General features: G+C 39.5%; 2 protein-coding genes across 10 annotated transcripts in view; one reads left to right on the forward strand and one right to left on the reverse strand.

Moving 5' to 3' along the window:
• The window catches only part of LOC127371738 (neogenin-like), a 197,338-nt gene that overhangs the window by 80,887 nt on the left and 93,621 nt on the right, over nt 1-22,830 (reverse strand). The window lies entirely within an intron of this gene.
• The window catches only part of LOC127371740 (butyrophilin-like protein 2), an 83,256-nt gene continuing 80,924 nt past the window's right edge, over nt 20,499-22,830 (forward strand). For 6 of the 9 annotated variants that reach the window (XM_051414738.1, XM_051414737.1, XM_051414742.1 and 3 more), the window contains exons 1-2: nt 20,502-20,686; nt 22,030-22,359. In XM_051414738.1, coding sequence (XP_051270698.1) covers nt 20,602-20,686; nt 22,030-22,359 — 415 coding nt within the window. In that variant the 5' untranslated portion in view covers nt 20,502-20,601. Of the gene's footprint in view, nt 20,687-22,029; nt 22,360-22,830 lie in introns of all 9 variants that reach the window. The other 3 variants (XM_051414739.1, XM_051414741.1, XM_051414746.1) reach the window with 2 other exon arrangements.

Here is a 22,830-nt window from a genome sequence, read left to right on the forward strand (position 1 = left end):
ATATCAGAGCTGTTTATTGTGGATATAATGTCTTCCACTTATACAGCACTATATATTGTGCCTACTGTACTGCTGCACATGTTCATACTGTATATATCTCAGTGGATTCATATCTAGCCCTTACTGTTTATTCTATTTATTAGCCCTGTACATATGGACACACTCTGCACTCAACTGCTGTTTGTACTTCTGCTTAGAAGCTCAGCTGCATTGTGTTGTCTCAGTACTTGTACTCTGTGCAATGACAATGTGATGTGAAAGTTGAATCTAATCTACTTAATAGATTGTACAGGTGGAGCTAATAAATGGGCCACTGAGTGGATTTGATCAACAGTCTCATGCTGCCAGAACAGAAAACTCATCATTCAATTGGTTTCAATTGTTCTTTTGTAGCCAACAGCAGCTGATGAAAGATTTCACTGGAGTACGTTCACACTGCAACACTTAGAGCTCAATTCTGATTTATTGCTCACATCGGATTCTTTTGTTTGGCTGCTCACGTTATTGTTTGAATATCAGATTCCAGTGTGAACAGGTCCCGGTCCTGAAGTGAGCAGCATGATGAATGTGGAACACACACACACACACACACACACACACACACACACACACACACACACACACACACAACTTACAACAATTGTATCAAGTAGATTCCAACAACCTGAAACTTTCCTACGATGTTGCAACAAAGTATGAACAGACTGAAATGTGCCAACAGAGAGCCGTCACTCAAAGGGAGAACACATTTCCACCCTTTTTGTTATCATATGAAAGGAGGTGTTAATATTTACACAGTGCTGAGCGCGGGTGCACAGTACCCTATCCTATGTAGCACTCCACTAGTGGGAGGATGCATCGGGTTGTGCCAGTGGTAAATCCAATAGAAAGCAAGCAGTCAGTACAGAGAGATAGAATCCTCATTACATTGAAAAATGCATTCAAATAATGCTTGTTGGTAATGTATTAGTGACCCCCCCCCACAGATGGATGGTTTTACTGCTTTCATGGGAGCTCAGACCCCTTCTTATGGGAGCTCCACTCCCACTGGCTCCCACCGAACTCCAACCCTGGTTCACACTGCAGACACAAGTGGCCCAAATCTGATTGATTGGATCATTAATGGGACTCAGATCTGATTGTTTTAGAACAGTGTGAACAGCACAAATCACACTGAATCTGATCTTTTACATTCTGATTTGGGCCACTTTCATACAACAGTCATATTCAAATTCATGTGACTTTTACGTCACTCTAGATCCACGTTGGTCACGCGGTTCACTTCAGGACCGGGACCTGTTCACACTGGAATCTGATATGGGCCACATCTTAAACATAATGTGAACAGCCAAACAAAACAAAGAATGTGATGTGAGCAATGAATCAGAATTGAGCACTAAGGCTTGCAGTGTGAACGTAGCTGTCCCAAATCAGAGTTTAAAAGATCACATTCATGTGATTGAGTCACATATGAGCAAAACTATCTGATTGAGCCACTTTTACCTGCAGTGTGAACACAGCAGATTGTCTCCAAAGGAAGGAGAGCATTCTCATTATTTGATCTTTAAAACTACAGCTTTGTTATCTTTTATCATTTGAATTGATCAATCACTCTACAATCCATACTAATTCAATTCTGATCAAATATTTCACATTGACCAAATCAGCCCCGAATGAGACGAGAGGTGAACTGTTCCAACAATAATGAGACAAACATGAGGCCTGTCCAAACCTTTCCCTGAGATTCATACAGTACTTTTTATTGCACTCAACTAATATAAAAACTCTTCTGAAATATGAAACACAGGCTTTTTAAAATCAAACACACCTCGTTTCAGAAATTGGATCAGTGAGAAATTTCTGCTCAACATTGTCGTGCTGCTCAGATCTCAAATTCAGGTTTTGGCGACAGGTTTGACTCACTGACTATAACTCAGATTAACAAACATTTAGAGACAGACGGGGACGAGGACTCAAGGACTGGGCTTCACTACAAGTTTGAGCTACTTGTACTTTACTCGAGTATTTTCACTTTATACTACTTTATACTTCTACTTCACATCATTTCAGAGGGAAATATTGAACTCTTTACATTTATCAGACTGATGTAGTTATTTAATTTGATCTAACATACAAACACATGATCAACATATAAAATATAATACTTTTTTATTATACTTTTGCTTCTTTAAGTACATTCTGCTGATACTCATCTCAGACTCAAATCCTCTGTAAAGATTTAGTAGGTGTTGCTCTGTTTCTGTCTGTCTATATCAGGGGTCACCAACACAGGTCGCCCCCAAGGACCACTTGAGTCGCCCGCAGGCCTGTTCTAAAAATAGCACAACTCACCAGTGTTGAAGTTGGAAAGGTCAAAGTTTTGAGGCCATGACAAAATTTCAGCATTCGCAGGCGCAGCGAAGATCGGGAGCTGAACGCGGTTTCTTACCCCAAAAACATGGCAGAAAAAGAAAGAAAACGTATCATTTTCACAGTGAATGGGAGGGAGAGTTCTTTTTTACTACTGCGAAAGAAACCTGCGTGTGTCTCATTTGCGAGGCGACTGTGGCGACGGCAAAGTGGAACAATGTGGAGAGACACTTCATTACGTGTCACAAGAGCTACCACGCCAACTACCCAGCGTGCAGTGCGCTACGGGTAGAATAAGCCTGGGAGCTAAAGGCAGCTTTGGGTAAGCAGCAGTCTTTTTCACGAGGCCGGCGAAAGACTCCCAAAAAGCAACCGAAGCCTCGTTTAGAGCTACACATTTTCTGATAAAGAAGAAGAAGAAGGCATTTTCAGACGGAGAAGTTGTCAAAGAAGCAATGATGATAATTGCTAACACTGAGAAAGATGGAACTGATTGAATCTCCACTCTCTCCGATGTCCAACTGGGGGCATCTACGATGGATAGACGAGTGTCGGCTATGTCCGGTAACTTGGTCGTTCAGCTGGACCGGGATCTGTTGGAGGAGATGTCAGCTGAATATGGTGACCTGCTGCTACACACAGGAATCCGATGGCTCAGCAGAGGACGAGTTTTACTTCGTTTGTTGCCCTTTTGGGTGAAATCAAAGAGTTCATGCAGTCCAAATGCGAAGACGTCTCGCTGCTAGAGGACACAGAGGGGACACTTGACCTTGCATTTTTAATGGACATTACTGGGAAACTAAACCACTTGAACTGCGAGCTGCAAGGTAAAGGTAAGACTGTTGTTGATATGATAAGTGCTTTAAATGCATTTAAAGCCAAGATGAACATTTTCTCTGTGCATTCACAGAGAAAAAAGGTGCTGCACTTTCCCTCTGTGCTGTCGGTGCTGAAAGACAATGCTTCTGCATCTGAGACATTCGACAAAGTTGCAGAAAAGTACTGTCAAGTCCTAAACAGGCTTGGGCAAGAGTTTGAGAATAGGTTCTGTGACCTTGATCAGCTTGAGCCATGTGTGTCATTCATCTCCAATCCTTTCTTGAACGTGGACATAACATGCATGGCTGAACAACTAAGTGCAACGTTCAACTTGGATGCTGGACTTTGGAAGTTGATTGTTCTTAAACATTACATAATTGATAACCTTTTCAAACATGGTGCAACATAGTTCATGATTTGTTTAAAGTTTAGTGGCTAATGAAATGTTGTTGAAGGGATCATCTGAAAATTTAAACAATTGCTGAGATTAATAGAAATAAAGAGTTGAATATTGATATTATCTGTTTCCCACCTTGTTAAGTCGTTGTTGATAATTATTGTGAGAAATCATTAACGTGATCAGTGTCTTCACATAGATGAGTATCATTAATCATTAATGATGTTATATAACTAAAGGCAAACTGAGCAAATTTGTTATTTCAGAAGAGTGTATCAAACTGGTAGCCCTTCGTATGACTCAGTACCCATAAAGTAGCTCTCAGTTTCAAAAGGTTGGTGACCCCCTGGTCTAGATGTATTCAGGAATGTTTAATATGGATTCATTCAGAAGCTGTGGCTCAATGAAATGACCAACACCCTTCACCTTGACAAAATAAGGTTCTCTCTGAAGAACAGACAGTCACAGTTTGATCACATCTGGCTGCCCTTTGTCTGCTACCTGAGAAACAACCAATAATGTACACTCCCTGTGTACTTTACTGGCCAATACAATTTCCATCACTTGTTCTTTTACTATCTTTCCACTGCAACCTTTATTGTTGTACAGTACTTCCTGAGCAGAAGGGAGGGAGGGAGGGAGGGTGAGTTCAGAGTATATGTTGTTCAGTTAAGTGATGTTGATACTATCTGTTGTATTAGCTTTGCTTCTCTTCAATGAAAATGTACACTGCACTCTCATGTCCTACATTTTGGAATCCTTCCTCAATAAAACAGACTTGACAAAAACAATGTGGATTCATTCAGAGAGAAATCTGCTGCCTAACTTCTCCTTTCAGCAATATCTGATTATTGTGTCAAATATAAAGGAACTGTCCTTAAAGTAGTAAAGTAATGTATATTTAGTCAGAGTGAGTTCAAAGCTGTGATGATGTTTGATGGTTCATGTTGTCATTGTCACTCAGAGTCAGATTATTTTCTATGAGCTCTTCTACTCACTCAGCAGCTCATATATTGTGTTCATGTAGCAAACTAGTTTTATCACTTGGTTCAATCAGTTCAACCACAGTCACACCTAGTAGTTAGTATGAGCTCATATTTACACCAACAGGCTCAACTGTAACAATCAGTGTGTGTGCTGGAACTCATTGTAGTTTGGTGCTGCACTAATCTTTGTTCAATAATCACATATATGTACATTGAAGTTGTCCAGGTGTGAACTCACAAACAGCCGGTGCAAGAGATTTCAAACAGGCAGTACAGGCAGCCTGTGGAGCTGCACTACAGGCCTCGTTTTGTGCACGCTGCCATCTCAACTGGAAAGTAGCCACAAACTATAGAGAAAGGAGGCTCAGAGTTGGGGCTGACCTTCAGTCTGTGCACGCCAGTGAACAAGTGGCAGTGACAAGAGCTGGGAATCACAAGAGGGTTTTTATGTCACTGAAAAATAGCTTTAGTGTTGGAACATCCATTCAGTGACACATCTGAAGAGCGAGTATTTCATCTCATCAGCCTCTCGTCATCAAAAAGCTTGTTGGTAAAAATGTAATGTGACTGTTGATTTGCAACCTGCAAACCTCCAAAAGGCAGCAGAAGTTCTGCTTCAGGAGACAGAGCTCAAATGTTTCAGTACTAAAAGTTTCATGCTGCACTTCTCAATGAGCACAGTTTCTCTGAAACACAACAACAACATGAACACAACAGGGGGGGAAATGAGCAGCAGCTACCAACCAAACGCTGCTCAAATATCAACGTGGCTGCTCCATTTCAGACACACAGTAATCATTTACTGTTGAGTGGCTGAGCCGAGCCGAGCCGAGCCGTACCATGCAGTGAGACACTGATTTTACTCAAGTGGACTTTTACTTGTAGGTATTTTTACTCTGTGGTTTCACTACTTTTACTGAAGTTAATAATGTGAGTTGTTCTTCCTCCACTGACTGCTGTCCAGTGAAGTCCACATTAAAATCATTATGTGCTTCTTGGTGGTGGGTCGACTCTGTGTGTGTGTGTGTGTGTGTGTGTGTGTGTGTGTGTGTGTGTGTGTGTTCTTCCTGTTATTTCCCTCCAGACCCTCTCATTCTTCCTCTTATCTCTGTATATTAATGAAGTGGAGTCTCAGAATAAGAATGAATTTAACAGCCAGTTTAAAACATTTTCAATTTGTGTAGACGTCTTCATCCCATTTTCCTTTGTGTTCAGTCGGAATAAATGTTAACATACAAAAAGTATTTGAATATAAAAATAGAACTAGGATGAATCTCACCATTAAGAGCATATGTGTCAGCAGAAATCTGATGGTTGAGTTCCTCCTGTGTAACTACACAGGTGAAGGTGTCGGTCTTGGTCAAAGGAGCTTGTAGGATGACGTTGTAGCTTCCTCCTCTTTCTGTGACCTGTGGTTCTTTAGCAGGAAGGATGTTTCCAGCACTGTCCTTCCACTCTACTTTAGGTTGTGGAGAAGCACCTTCAACCTCACACTGCAGCAGCACCCCATCATCTGTTTTAACTAGTTTGACAGACGGCTTTGGAGCTGCACCTGTGAACATAACAGAAAAAACTATAAGATCATATTGAAGAACATGATATACTTTTTTGAGGTTTAATTGCACCTCCCAGCATTAGGGGTCATTCTTCAATTTCTACTAAAGACTTTTTTACTATTTAAAACTGCAAACACTTTATTCTGACTCACATCATGACAGAAGAACAAATACAGTGAAGACATTTGGACAACCTTTACTACTTAAACATATTTATTCTACACTTGTTGCACGAAAAATGATCTTAAAATGATATTGCATGAAATTTGTTGTCTGATATGTAAACAATATTTTATATTACACTAAAGGAATATTAAAATTTTATGAAATTGAAATAAAAGTTGTTATCTTCTGAAGTTTGTAGGATTGAGCTGCCAGTATGTTAATGTTCTTTTTCCTGTTTATTTTAGTTATAAAAGCAAATTTCTGTAATTTGTAACTTTGGTTGAGTTTTTAATAATTAACATATTACAGTATACTTTTGGTTCCAGGCATTTTAGTTGAATGAGAAATGACATTAATAAATAAATGGGTTTTGAATACCTGTAAAATAAGTAATAATTTGATTATGCAGATTATGTAATTAATATAGAGGCTAAAATGAGAATAAATGAAGCAAAAGTTTGAAGGAAACTTTTGGAGTCTCTGTTGATTATAAATGATGCTGGAAACACATAATGTCAAATCCAAAGTATCAAACTCATTTACACTACTGCCACACTCTGTGGAGTCAGAATGTTTTACTTTGTACAATTCAAGTTTTTATACAACTAGAGACCCATAAAATATTGACACATTGAATTATTACTAATATGTTTTTCCTGGAATTAGAAATATTAAACCATGTTAAATGTTTTTCAAACATTACATCCTCAGGAAAAATTAGGCTGATTTAAAATGTATGGTACAACTCCACTATTGAGAGGTTTTGTATTAATTGCCTCTCTGTTAGTAAATGTGAACAACAGTTTGTTTCAGAGACAGAAAATAAATCCAAAGTCACATAAAGTCCAGAGTAAATCTTAAAGTCCAGACTCTACAGAGCTAATAAATAAATAATAATAATAATAATAATAATGAATGAGTGTTGTAAATGGTCTCTGGAGCCAAACTGAAAACACAGAGTAGATGGAGAGAGTGACGCCATCAGAGCCAGGACTCACCTTTGACCCCAGGGTATCTGTTTCTTAATGTTTTACAGCGCGGAGGTTGCACGCGACCCGACATTTCTATGGAGCAATAATAAATCAATCTATTTCATATTTGAATGCTGACTGTGGACGTTAATGTACTCATATTGGAGCTCGTTTGAAAGCTTACATGTTCGTTTTTTACACGGATTTAAGAAGCTCAATATAAGATTTACGACATTACAACAGCACTGTATTACTTTATGGCAGTAAACTCATTAGCAACTTACTAGCTATCCTGTCTAGCTGCAGTTCAAATGTATTTATGGGTCCAAAAACAGACATTTGGAGACGAACAGGAGCTCGTTTTAAAGAACTAAAGTCCACCGATTAAATCCAACTCGTTTCACTTCAAGCGGAAGTAAAAATAAGGAGAATAAAAGTCGATTGTGTCTCTCGGTTCATTTTAGCGCCGCTCATCAAACTTTAAAACTACGTCATTTCTGTCAATATTAAGTTATCAATTAAAGATTGGACCAATGATGTTCAGTCTCTCTGAAATCAGTAAACGCCCAGCAACAAAACAAACCAATCAGCATCTTTCTACGACCTAAAGTGAGCAAACTAACAGACCTTTAACTCCATCAGCCAATCACAGGAGAGCATCTTCACAGGAGCTCCACCTGTGTCTGATTGACAGATACTTTCATCCAATGGTAAGTCAGCACCGTGAAAACACGCTGAGTTTGTAGCCACTGAAATTACCTGTCTGACCATATATGGAAGTTAACGTTGTCGGACTTCCTGTGGTAGTGGGACTCCCACAGAACACAGAAACTTTATTTATCTGTTTACACAGACATTATTCAGTGATAATTAATATGTACATCTTTATTTAAATATTAAAAACAGATTTTTATAGTTCAATTAAACTCTTAGTGACATTTATTCAGGGTCAGAGTGAGGTTAAAGGGATTTATTGTCATCATTTGGGAACTTTGGAGAAGTTTTAGAGAGCTCTGTGGACACCTGCTGGAGATAATCTGTACTGCACTTTCTAAAATATCTCAGAGCCACTTCTGTCTGTCAACATCAAAGTTTCTACAGACATTATAGACAAGTTGAGGGAGAGATCCTGAGAACTTCAGCCTGATAGTCTGTATTATGTCTTATTTACTGGATTTTAAACAAAAGTCAAATGAAAACAAAAACAAGAAAACTTCTATTTGTTTCTGTTTCGTCATTAAACAATTTAACTCTCTCAGAGCCTTCAGTAAGATTAACACACCTGATGAAACCTCAGAGTGTTTGCTTTACTGTGATTAAATGAACATGTATCAGTTCCTCATGTTTGTGCTATTAAACAGTTTAAAACTGGTAGATACTGAGAGACTGAAATGCACATCAATAAAATGATATCTAAGAGGTTAAGATAGGATCTGAAAGACAAAATAAAACAGAATTATGTTAAAGTGTTTGTCTGACATTGTCAACATGGAACACAGATAATACTGGAAAAACATTAAACTTGTTATTCTGATTATTAAACTGATTAAATACATAAAAAGAAGCCAGAGTTTTAGATTTAAAAACGATCTTAATCTGACTGAACATTCACAGATGAGACTGGTTTTATGTCCTGGAAGAGAAAACACATCTAACAGCACCGTGTGAAGCAGCTGCCTCCAGAAGAGATCTCATCTGATCAAACATGGTCAATAAATGTCCAGGTTTGTTGTTTGATAAATGTGGCTTTACACTCACAGATCTTTGTCCTCTTCTCATTGTAAACCTCTTGCTTAACGAACTTCCAGGGAAGAAGGGCCCCTTACATTTGGGATAAAATGCTTTTTGCATTTGGTGGTAAAATTATATCCTTTCTTATCTGTACATTAAATATAAAGCTACAGCCAACAGCTGGTTATCTCAGCACAAAGACTGGAAACAGGGGAAACAGTCTGTGTCTGCTGAACAGTGAAATAATCCACCTACCAGCTCCTCTAAGGTTCACTAACTAACATGTTGTTTAATCTGTATAAAACCGTAAGTGTAAAAGCAACAAGTTAATGTTTAATAGGGCTTATGAACCGGACTATTTCTGCCGTCCTTTACCTTGCTCAGAATGAACTTTTTACAAACAGCAATATGACTCAATGAAAGGGAAACATATAGAACTTCAGCAGTATGGAGGGAACTCTCTTCCCGGTGTTTATCCAACAGTTTATCTGTTTGTTTGTTTCACAGGGACAGCACACTATGAAACATAAACAGTTAGAGAGGAAACAGAAATGCCACAGATTGAATGTGTATGCAGCTTCTACACAAAGCTACAGCAGCCTCCGTCCTCAGGACAGGGCCTCGTCCAGATGTGTTACTCTGACTGTCTGATGGCAGCTGGAGCTCATGTGGCACACTTGAACCAGTCTCTGTGTCTGTGAATGAGCAGCATCTTTACAGCTGTTTGATGGAAGCACTCACCAATAAGAAGCTCAATGCGGGATCGTCTTTGTGGCTGATGTCGAGGAAAATCACAGGTGTAGGTTCCACTGTCAGACACCTGTGTGTTTCTGATAACTATGGAGGCATTACCCGACTGCACAGCTTCTGGAAAATGAAAGACCCGTCCTTTGAACTGTGGGTCTTGACCTGGACGGCCATTATTGTATTCATCACGCTTATCATACAGGAACACCTCCTGACGATCTCTCTTCCAGTCAAAGAGCTCTTCCTTAATGCTGGATGTGCCGAGGGAACAGGGTAAAATGGCATCACTCCCTTCCATCACCACCAGTTTGATGACAGGTGGACCTGGAAGACAAACACTTGTATAATCAGTGTGTTCATATGTAGAACCAAAGTCAGATTTACAATCACTCAAAAACACCAGTTTATGAGCAGTTTAGTGAACAGTCAGATTTCAGATTACCTACTGAAACTGCTAGGATTATTATTGGTGGTGAAAATGTCACATGGGTTTCACCCATGGGCGTGGCAAAACGGCTCCATGGAAAATCAAGTTACCCTCAGTATTGTATTGATAACGATAAAACCATAAATAATATGGATAATGTGGTTAGTGGCTTCAACATGTTTTTGTAAGCGTGAGACCAAAGTTGGCAATGAATCAATGATCCAGAGAAACACAAAGATAAGATGCCAGTTTCCACCAGTTGACATGGTTGAGCAGTGGGTATCTGAGGTTTAACACTGAGTTGGTTTAAATCCTGTATAATAAAATGTATCTGACACCAGAGGCCAATCATTGTAATCCACAGCAGATTTAACCTGTGGAGTTCCACAAGGCAGCACAGAGACGGTACCAGTTAAAGTTACTAACAACCTTTTAACTGCATCAGACAACGGACTCTCTGTACTTGTCTTGTAGAAGAAGCAGAAAAACTAATCCATGCATTTGTTACTTCAAGGCTGGATTACTGCAACTCTTTATTATCAGGTTGCCCCAATAAGTCCATTAAAACGCTCCAATTAATTCAGAACGCTGCAGCACGAGTACTGACAGGAACTAGAAAAAGAGATCACATCTCTCCTGTACTAGCTTCTCTGCACTGGCTCCATGTAAAATGTAGAATTGAATTTAAAATCCTCCTCCTCACCTATAAAGCTCTTCATGGTCAGGCCCCTTCATATCTTAAAGAGCTCATAGTACCCTATTACCCCTCTAGAACACTGCACTCAGGTGAGTCCTGAACCATCCCTTAGTTATGCTGCTATAGGCCTAGACTGCTGGGGGACTTCCCATGATGCACTGAGCTACTCTCTTCCTCTCCCTCTCTCTATCTGCACATGTAATGTGCATTTTCACTTATTTGTGTTCGCAGGTTTCCCAAAGATGAGACTAAAGAAAAGTGAAGCTCCTCCGGTATTTATTAAAATGTTAACTTATTAGCTCAATAAATAAAGGAAACCATGACAAACACAGGAACTCTGGGAAAAGATCTGTAATGTAACAATGTTTTTATGGTGACTGTGTAACATCTGTTCAGGGACTACAGATGGAAATTATCCTCTTGGTATTTACAGCCAGAGGGAATATATATATATATATATATATATATATATAAAACAAAGTAATCAGAGTGCAGACAGTTGTGAAACAGCTGAGTCATGGTTAGGATGAGCACCCTAGAGGGCATTAATGTGCACCTGTGTACCTGTTAAATAAACCAACAAATACATAAAAGTCCAATCTATAAACTCTAATGTAAACATGTTGTGCAGTAATGTAGTAAATGTATGTATGGAACATGTTATAGACAGGTATGTACATTAATATATACAGTGTATACAGTTTAAACAGCTGATAATCAGTCAGTACCAAATATACAGTATACAGTATATATACTGTGATATAAACATAAAATACAGTATAAATATACATATATACAGTATACTGTATATATGCTGTGATATAAACAGGCAGTAATATATATATACAGTATACAGTTTTCATCAGTATTTATAAAGACAAGAGTTTGTCTGCAGCTCATCAATGAACTACCTGATCAAAACAGGATGGAGCCGACGCCCCACACACACACACACACACACACACACACACACACACACACACACACACACACACACACACAGCAGCTCCTAAAATACTGTCACTGATCAGAAAGTTGGAATCAATTCAATCAATACTATCGATTATCAGGATGCATTTTACATCACGATGGCAGTTGCAGGTGTTTGCAGCCTCATTCATTTCCTGTTTCAGACAGCTTCAGAAATAAAAGAAGAGTGATGAGTTTTCTTACTGTGATCAGCAGCCGTTCCTGCAGACCAGGTCAGCAGACAGAGACACACGAGAGGAAGAAGATCCATAGTCTTCCTCTGAGGATGAAACATCAGCTCACTGATCAGCTCTCTTTAGAACGGAACCTCAGACACTCCTCACTGCGGGATTGGCCCCATCACAAACACTTTCTATTCCTCAGCTTCTGCAGACTGCAACGACAACACTTCCGGCAGCAATCCTTCACAATAAAAGTCATCTGTCCATAGATTAACTATGACTCATGAATTCTGCTCAGACTGTCAGAATCCTCCACCTGAGCAGTGGGATTGTATTTAGGGCCTATCTGTGTGTAAAACACTGAGTGAAACAAGATTGTCCCCTGTGAGGGTCCCTGTCTAACATGTTGATGTGGTGGACAAGTTATTGTTTCTCCTGTGTGTCCCTGAAGGTACCATCAGCAGCGTACCGATCAGGATAAAAACCCGGTCCCAGCTTTGCTCTGGTCTCTCTCATGTGGCTGCATCCCCGCCAGCAGCAGCACCTTCTCAGCTTTTCTTTGGTTTCACTTGACAACATTTACAGCTCCTATTGCTCACACATCCACATTTACATTACTGATGTTACTGACTCACACATCCACATTTATATTACTGATGTTAATGACTCACACACTCCACATTTATATTACTGATGTTAATGACTCACACACTCCACATTTATATTACTGATGTTAATGACTCACACACTCCACATTTATATTACTGATGTTAATGACTCACACACTCCACCTGTGTGTGTGTGTGTGTGTGTGTGTGTGTGTGTGTGTGTGTGTGTTACCTCAGTTCTTTAAGTAAGTAAGTAAGTAGAACTTTATTTATATAGCACCTTTTTGACACAGAGATCCAAAGTGCTTTCCAAACAACAAATAAACAAACACACAAAAACACAAACATAGGGAGCATGTAAATAAAAACAAAGGAAGATAAAACCAGAGGGAAGGATAGATTGAAAGAGACACGACAGAAGAGAAATCAAACAAGGAGATCTATAAAAGACTTGTAGAGGATTAAAACAGTCCACAGATTCAGTGAATCTCAGTGAATGGGGAAGACTGTTCCACAATGTCGGGGCTAAAACAGCAAATGTCACCTTTAGTTTTACAGGTAGAGAGGGGAACGGATAAAAGGCAGAGATTTGAGGAGCGGAGTGGCCGAGGAGTGGAATGAGGAACAAGACATCTGAAATGTAACTGGGGGGTCATAAAGTGTCTTATATGTAATCAGTAAGATCTCATAATTGATTCTGAACTTTACCAGAAGCCAATAAAGGGATGCAAGAACAGGAGTAAGGCTGGTTCTGGTTCCGGCTGCATTTTGGACTAACTGTAATTGGTTTAACAAAGTCTGACTGAGGCACGTGTAGAGGGAGTTACAGTAATCTAGACAGGAGAAAATGAAGATGTGAATTCATAGTTCCAGATCACTGGAGGACAGGAATCTTTTGATTTTATTTCGTAGCTGCAGGAAACAGGACTGGACAAGTTCTGTAACATGAAGGTCAAATGTCATATACTGGTCAAAGATGATACCCAGATTCTTAGCAGTGGGTTTTGGTCCAATAAACTGATCAACGGCAGTGACAAAGTTATCAGGGCCAAATAAAATGATTTCAGTTTTGTCAGGATTTAAGTGGAGAAAATGAAGACACATCCAGTGTTTGGTGGCAGCTCAGCACTCATGGAGAGAGGACAGCTGATTCAGGTTATTGGGTTTTGCAGAATAGTAGATCTGTGTATCATCATCAGCATAACAGTGGTATGACATGTCATGGAAGCGGCTGAACAAATGACCCAGAGGAAGCATGTACAGGCAGAACAGAACTGGACCAAGAACCGACCCCTGAGGGACACCACATAGCAGGGGAGCGGAAGAGGAAACATGATTATTAATGCAGACATTAAAGACTCTATTAGTCAAATAGGAATGAAACCAGTTTAAGGCTGAACCAGAAAGGCCAACCCAGTTCTGTAATCTATCCAGTAAATCGGCCCCTGCTGCTCTCCAGTAGTACTGAAGACAAATACAGTAAACGTCTGAATCAGCCGTTGGTATGACAGCTCTTATCATTGATCAGACAATTTCTACTCACACACATTACTGTAACCACATTTTAACCTGAGGTCAGATGAAACTGTTGATCTCTGAGGGGAACGTTGGTCACTGCAGTCACACACACTGATATGATTCACTGAGGTAAAACAGAGAGAAAGTATGGAGGGGAAGTTTACTCTGACATCACTAATGTTTATCTCTCAGTTTATCAGTTGAACAGGAACAATAAAGATAAACGTCTGAATCACCCGTTGGTATGACAGCTCTTATCATTGATCAGACAATGTCTCCTCACTGACATAACTATAACCACACTAACAGGTATTACTGCATGGTTGAACATAATGTGTGTGTAAATGAAGTTTGATTGATTGATTGATTGATTGATAAAGTCCATATTTGTGTGTGACTGTGGTCACCACTTTATTCTCCACATGTTCTATTTCATTCTATCTGCTGCACATCAGCAATATGAGAGTCTGAAGGATCAGTTATATAAGGAGAAGAGTTTGTCTGCAGCTCATCAATGAACTACCTGATCAAAACAGGATGGAGACGAAGATGTTGGAATCAAGTCAATCAATGGAGTGAAGCCAGTGAGCTAGTTCAGGCAGTCAACTCGAGCTGCGCCTAAATACGGTGACTCAGGTCAGGTTGTATGCCATGATGGTTGGATGTTACAGATGAAACTTCCCCATTAAAGACAGCATGGAGCTGTTCTGCCCAAAGCTCAAACAGAGCAGCAGAAGCACCTGGTGACTGGACATTGTTCGAAGTCGCGCCCATAATTAACGTAGTGCCTCATGGGAATTGCACCCCAGCTGCATAATGGCCATACCTGCAGTGGTGTACCACACGGAGAACTCTTCTGATCCTGAACAAACACTCAGACCATTGTTTATCTGAATAAGAAGGCGAACTAGCCCAACTTATCGTGTTCTCCTGTTGTGCAAACATTACCGACGACAGGCAGCGCAGAGACAGACAGCAGGGTGTGAGAGTGGGAGAGAAAACAAACAGTCCTCGTAATTAAAATGCATCTTTACATCACATTAACTCACAAGCTGAATGCAGTTAAGCAGAATACAATGCCACTAAGGAATTGCACCCCAGGAAATACTTTAACCTCTAACCTTAATTATTAGGATAGTTATCGTGCTTTATAACCTGCTCTGTTTGACCTGGTGTGCCGACCCTCGTCCCCAAACTATTTGGATTGGAGCCCAAAGATCAGAGGTAAGCAGTGAATGTGAGAGCAGATTGGCAGGGTTGGTAAACTGATGGATGGGAGGACAGATCCTGATGGATGATATTCACCTTTGTGTTTGTCAGGAAGCGACCAAGCTCCTCTCCTGTGGAACCAGCTTCCAGTTGTGGTTCGGGAGGCAGACACCCTCTCCACATTCAAGAGTAGGCTTAAGACATTCCTCTTTGATAAAGCTTATAGTTAGGGTTGGATCCGGTGAGTCCTGAACCATCCCTTAGTTAAGCTGCTATAGGCCTAGACTATTGGGGGATTTCCCATGGTGCACTGAGCTCCTCTCTTCCTCTCTCTCTCTCACCCCCACTGGTCAAGGCAGACAACCACCGACCTAGAGCCGGTGTCTGTCTGAGGTTTCGGCCTCTTAAAAAGGCAGTTTTTCCTTGCTCTCTTGGTCTCTGTAAATAATGTTATAAGGAGTTCGGTCTAGACCTGCTCTATTTCAAAAGTGTCCTGAGATTACTTCTGTTATGAATTGGCGCTATACAAATAAAATTGAATTGGTAGTGAGGCACCAGTGCTTGGAAATTCATGTTGCATTTAAAGTGAAAGAGCTTAGTTAGGGTTAGGCCACTGGAGGGCACTTTATGTCCTGTTGTGCACACTGGAAGGGACTGATCTCTTTATTTGCAGCTTGTGATCAGCTCAAAGTTTACATCTTAAATAATAATCTAAAGAAAAAAAGTTTCTCACAAAGAATAATGCTGAGAAATACAGTAGGCTTCCTGAGTTTATTATATAAATATAAACTATAGGTTGAGTAAGTTGCATTCAAATAACTTCTGTGAAATCCTTCACATGCTGTTTCTAGGGATCTGATGCCTGTTTAGATGTAACCAGTAAGTCATTTCAACCCGTTTCACACAGGAAGTTGAGACACCAAAATATTACAGGAAATGCAAAACTTACTTTAAACGACATTTCAGCAATCTCATAGTATTTTCATTTGAAATGTTAGTTAGTAGATAGTATTTTGACAGTATTATATGTTTTTTAATTATTTAATTCAAAAGAGATTCCTCCGCGTTCCACTAGAGGCAGCTCTGGGACACAATCACCATTTAATAATAATGATAATAATAATAATACATTTTATTTAGTGGTGGATTTTTTGGCACTCAAGGTCACCTTACACCATCTTAAACAGTGCTGTGGGTGCAGCGTAGGAGAAAGTCCTGTCACCCATTGTACTGAGGTAGATGGATGGCAGTGCCAGTTGACCTGCTGATGAAGAGCGTAGGGAATGAGAGGAAGAGTAAGTGTAAAGGAGGTCTGTGAGATAAGCAGGGGAAAGGTTATGAAGTGACTTAAAGGGTAATGGTAGGATTATAAAGGTGATCCACTGTGATATAGGGAGCCGGTGTAATTGAAGAGCAGTGACATGTTCAGTGGACTTTGTTCCTGCAGAGTGGTTTGAGCAATGGGGAGTGAACATAAGAAGAGGAAGGGCACACCTTGGTGGAATTGAACTTGTGACCTTCCTCACCTGCCAACTTCCATAAGGTTGCCATTTCCCACTAAGAAGTTAAAGGTGCCAAAGGTAACACCTGTTGATGAAGCATGTTCCTTCATATTGACTAATTATACCTCCTCAGTGTTTTGGAGGATTAGGGAGCTGTTGTAACTGGAGGGGATTATTTAGATATGGATTCATTGTTACTGTGCGTGGGTGGGAGGATGTGCACTTATCGTGCTGAGACAAGACTTACCAACTCTAATGCTTCACAGGAAGAGCCTCTTTTCCTCCAAATCAAACATGAATGTTGCAACACAGCATGGATTGTATAAGTGATTTATGGATTAGTGTTTCTCACACTCTTTACAGCAATACCATGCTCTCCAAGCTCCACTATTATGACTGACGTTAAAATACAGTAGTGTAGGCTGAACCTATTCAGCTATAGACAGTTCATGCAGGAGGCAGGTTTATTCCTCATAAGATTATTTATTGTTGACTGTTGTTAATCCTGACTGTAACTGGCTCAAGAACCAGAGCTAATATGATGGGAAAGGAGTCCTCCTGGTCTACACTTCTCTTCCTGATAGTTCCCATTTCAATCCATGTTTGCAGTGTTTTTGAACCATTCATTTTACCTCCACTTACTATCTTGCCATCACTACGTAGTGAGGTTGCAGAGCAAGTCGATATTGAAACTAAATATAACAGGAAATGAAGTACTTACAAAATACAGTAAAGTAATGTCCTGTAGTATAATAAGTTCTTACTTTCATTTATTTCATTTTTTCAGGGATTCCTCTGTGAACTGGCACCTACCGTAGTTTGAGACCCAGAGGAGTCGGCTAAAGAAACCACAGAAAGGAAAACCAAACACTGGCTGTAGATAGGGACCAAGCCCCCAGGAAGAGTGTTGGTTGGTGCTGTGTAAGGTGATGAGACTTGGCAGCTGGCGGTACCCACCCATTATATCAGACCTCAAACAACTTCTTTGGAAATGTAAACCATAAAACTATTTTTTTCCTTCCTCTCTTTTGATTGGGCGTCATTACGACTGCAGGTGTGTGCCTGTGTGGGTGTGTGTGGGATTTCTGAACTGGCACAGAAACAACTCTTTTTTTCTTCAACAAGATAGACTTGTTGATCCTGAGGTGGAACATTCTTTTGTTACAACTTCTCCAGGTGTTGCACAAGAACAGTAAATAAATATCAGCACTAGAAAATAGAAATATATAGCTTATCAAAATAAAATACACAACTGCTTCACCCTTGGTTCCTGCCCCCAAGTTGTCTTCCAGAGCTGCTCCATGAACACCAGCAGCCTCCGGGGCCTCGTCCTGAACAGCTCTGCTCTTCGGACACAAGGCAGGTCGTCCTAAGGACCAAAGGACCATTGAAGCCAATTTAACATACTGGCTGAACCATGTAATTACCCTGTACACTAATACTCCTATACACTTCACAGCCCGTTCTCATTCAGCTGCAGGTATCTCAGCCACTTGAAGACAACAGGTTTGGTCCTTCACTAAAACTGATCTATTTATGAAACAGTCAATACAATTCTTTCTGGTAATTACATTGGCAGGAGTGACTTCTGAAGTGGAGCTGCAGCAATAGAGACATTTTTTACACACAAGAGTTAAATGGCAGCTCACCTGGTAGAGCTAGAGCCCCATGAAGGAGTCATTCTCTCTCTCTTTCTACCTTGACTAATACAACTAACTAATACAGGTAACAAGGCCTAAAATATATAAAGGCCAGAGTTGGCAGCCGGTGGTAGCGACTGACTCTGTCTATGACTCAGACCTCAGACAACTTCTTTGGAAATGTAAACAGTAAAAGTACTTTTATGCTGTCCTTCCTTTCTTTCTTTGATTTGGCATCATTACAGCTGCAGGTGTGGGTGGGAGAGTGTGGGATTTCTGAACTCTGTTCTCTTCAACAAGATAAACTTTATCCAGGTGTTGCACAAAAACTGTAATCAAATATCAGCACTAGAAAAGACAAATATATAACTTATCAAAATAAAATAAACAGAACAAAAAAGAATTTAAATAGTTCAGTGCTTAGTATCAGAGAAACCTTACTCCATAAATCTAATAAAGGTTATTGATAGTTGAAACACAACTGATTTAATAACTTTGGCTGTTGATATTTCTGATGAAATACTGTGGTGAGACTTTAACAATCAACCTTTCTCTGCTCATCAGCGTTTCTCCAGAATAAAAGCAAAGCTCTTCTTTGAAAAGTATCAATTTCATCATTTCCTTTCTGAGAAACTGCACTGAAAAGGTTTCGTTTCGTGGTCTGTCAGAAACTCTAGTGTTTCCTGTGTTACTTCCTGTTTTATTTTGTAGAATCCAGCATGCTGCTCCCCCTACATCGTCAGCCTCCAGGGCCTCGTCCTCAACTGCTCTGCTCTTCACCTTGACCCCAGGTTGTCCCCTTGAGGTCTTCTCCTCCGTTCAGCTCCCCTGCCACTTGCATCTGATCTGTTTACCGTTTGTTACCTTGGTTTGTGGCTTACTGCCTGTTGTTTCACCAGGCTGCCTCTGTCTGTGCCAGTTTGGATGTATTTGATGTTTTTCCTGGATCTCTGTGTACCATAACCTTTTCCTGGGAAGTAAAGATTGGTTCTGAATACCTGTGTCCTGCCTCTGCCTGTGTTGCATTCAGGTCCTATTTTCTGTGGAATCTTAAAGACTTAACAGTGACTTCTTTTAAATCACGTTTTAAAAGCCATTTTATAGACGTTCCTTTATGTGATGTCATCTTTTCACTTAAATATATCTGTTTTATTTCTTTATTTCTTTTATTCTGCTCTCATTTTTGTATTTTTTCATATTTATTTACATTTTGTGTATCACAGCTATCACTTTCACTGTACTTATCTTTAATCATTTCCCTCTACCATATGTTTCATCTAGTTCTTTATCTCTGTCTCTCTGTTGTTATAAAACCTTCTTAGTAACCTGTTATTGATTTATCTGTTTTATGAACTCTGCTTTTAAAAGGTGCTATATAAATAAAGGTATTACTATTATTAGTAGTAGTATTAAAAGTATTTGTTTATGTTAATTTATGTTGCCAGTTTAGTATTGATATTTTATTGTAACACCAAAACAATTCAGTGTTTTTGATGAAAATTGTCTTTATGAACCTGAAAGGGTCAATAAACAGTATAAGGTACTACACTATATACTATACTTTACTATACTATAAAATACTATAGTTTGCTTTACTATACTATAATATAATATACTATACTATAATATACTATACTTTACTATACTCTAATATACTATAATATACTATACTATACTTTACTATAATATACTATAATATAATATACTATACTTTACTATACTATAATATACTATAATATAATATACTATACTTAACTATACTTAACTATACTATAATATAATATACTATACTATACTATACTGTAATAATAGTAAAGGTAAAACTGCAGTCAATATATGGCTGAATTGTTTTTTCACACAGGTCTTTATTGTTCATGAAGATAAATTACTGCTCAGGTGACAAGTTGAGCAGTTCTTCTGCAGAATTCATGAGTCATAGTTACAGTAATATGGACGGAGATTGCGCTTTTATTGTGAAGGATTGGTGCCGGACGTGTTGTCGTTGCAGTCTGCAGAAGCTGAGGAATAGAAAGTGTTTGTGATGGGGCCAATCCCGCAGTGAGGAGTGTCTGAGGTTCCGTTCTAAAGAGAGCTGATCAGTGAGCTGATGTTTCATCCTCAGAGGAAGACTATGGATCCTCTCGTGTGTCTCTGTCTGCTGACCTGGTCTGCAGGAACGGCTGCTGATCACAGTAAGAAAACTCATCACTCTTCTTTTATTTCTGAAGCTGTCTGAAACAGGAAATGAATGAGGCTGCAAACACCTGCAACTGCTAACGTGATGTAAAATGCATCCTGATAATCGATAGTATTGATTGAATTGATTACAGCATCAATGTGATCAATTACAGCCGTATGATGGATCTATTCAGTATGTTAGGAGCTGCTATACCACCACGAGCTGGTTTATGCCTTAGATGTGGCGTCATTGCTACTGCAGGTGTGTGTGTGTGTGTGTGTGTGTGTGTGTGTGTGTGTGTGTGTCTGTGTGTGCGTGGGCGTCGTCTCCATCCTGTTGATGAGTTTCACTATTTCCGAGAAACCTTTACTGATACATACAGATATTTTAAAATATATATAATATATATTTCTAATATTGGAAGTTAGGCAATTGGTGAAACTATCAGTTATAAAATCGTATTACTTGAATTATTTATTATTTTGCTTTCTTAGATGTGGACACAGTTATATTTCTACAGTTTAACTGTTCAGTTGATCATAAAATCCACAAGTTGTGTAGTTTTTATTGTCTTTTTACCAACTAGACAAAGAAATCACTATGAACAGAATTAAGTTTCACTTTTAGTTCTGTGTTTTCCTCGTCGCTCTCTCTTGTTTCCTCTTTCTTCTTATTTGTGTGTTGAGAGAGCAGAAAGTCTAATTAATTACAGAGTTATTGTGGAAGTCATCACTTGAAAAAAAGAAAAGATTAAATGTTGCAAAGAAACACTATTAAAAGTCAAAATTAGCCACCATACTTTCTCCTAACCCAGGTTGTCCTATACAGATGGCAGCAGTGTTCAGTTAGTTGCAGTCTGCTACTTCGCCACTAGATGTCACTAAATACCTCACACTGGTCCTTTAAGGGGTTGCAGAAACATCATTTAATCACAATCACATACAGAAATATTTTCTTAGGAAATAGAAATATCTAAAGGTGGCATTAGAAATCCATTTCTCTGAAGCTGTTTTTACTCTCACTCATTCTCACAATTTCAAACACTTGTTGAAGCTGTTAACCACATACTCCATATTATTTATGGTCTTATCATTATCAATAAAATACTGAGGGTAACTTGATTTTCTGGATCATAACTAGTAGTGAAACATGCCCCTGCTGAGGCTGCTCTTTAGGTCACGTTATTGAGCCATGTGGCCATGCCCATGGACGAGCCCCATATGAAATGTGTTCACCACCACTGACGTGTGTCAAGTTTCATGAGTTTTGGAGCGTGTTTAGGCTAACAAAATGTGATTATTTATTATTATTATTATTATTATTATTATTATTATTATTATTATTATTGTCTTCCAGGTCCACCTGTCATCAAACTGGTGGTGATGGAAACGAGTGATGCCATTTTACCCTGTTCCCTCAGCACTTCCAGCATTAAGGAAGAGCTCTTTGACTGGAAGAGAGATCGTCAGGAGGTGTTCCTGTATGATAAGCGTGATGAATACAATAATGGCCGTCCAGGTCAAGACCCACAGTTCAAAGGACGGGTCTTTCATTTTCCAGAAGCTGTGCAGTCGGGTAATGCCTCCATAGTTATCAGAAACACACAGGTGTCTGACAGTGGAACCTACACCTGTGATTTTCCTCGACATCAGCCACAAAGACGATCCCGCATTGAGCTTCTTATTGGTGAGTGCTTCCATCAAACAGCTGTAAAGATGCTGCTCATTCACAGACACAGAGACTGGTTCAAGTGTGCCACATGAGCTCCAGCTGCCATCAGACAGTCAGAGTAACACATCTGGACGAGGCCCTGTCCTGAGGACGGAGGCTGCTGTAGCTTTGTGTAGAAGCTGCATACACATTCAATCTGTGGCATTTCTGTTTCCTCTCTATCTGTTTATGTTTCATAGTGTGCTGTCCCTGTGAAACAAACAAACAGATAAACTGTTGGATAAACACCAGGAAGAGAGTTCCCTCCATACTGCTGAAGTTCTATATGTTTCCCTTTCATTGAGTCATATTGCTGTTTGTAAAGTTCATTCTGAGCAAGGTAAAGGACGGCAGAAATAGTCCGGTTCATAAGCCCTATTAAACATTAACTTGTTGCTTTTACACTTAAGGTTTTATACAGATTAAACAACATGTTAGTTAGTGAAC

The sequence above is a fragment of the Dicentrarchus labrax genome, unplaced genomic scaffold (assembly GCF_905237075.1).
Source record: "Dicentrarchus labrax unplaced genomic scaffold, dlabrax2021, whole genome shotgun sequence".
In the NCBI taxonomy this organism is placed as follows: domain Eukaryota; kingdom Metazoa; phylum Chordata; class Actinopteri; family Moronidae; genus Dicentrarchus; species Dicentrarchus labrax.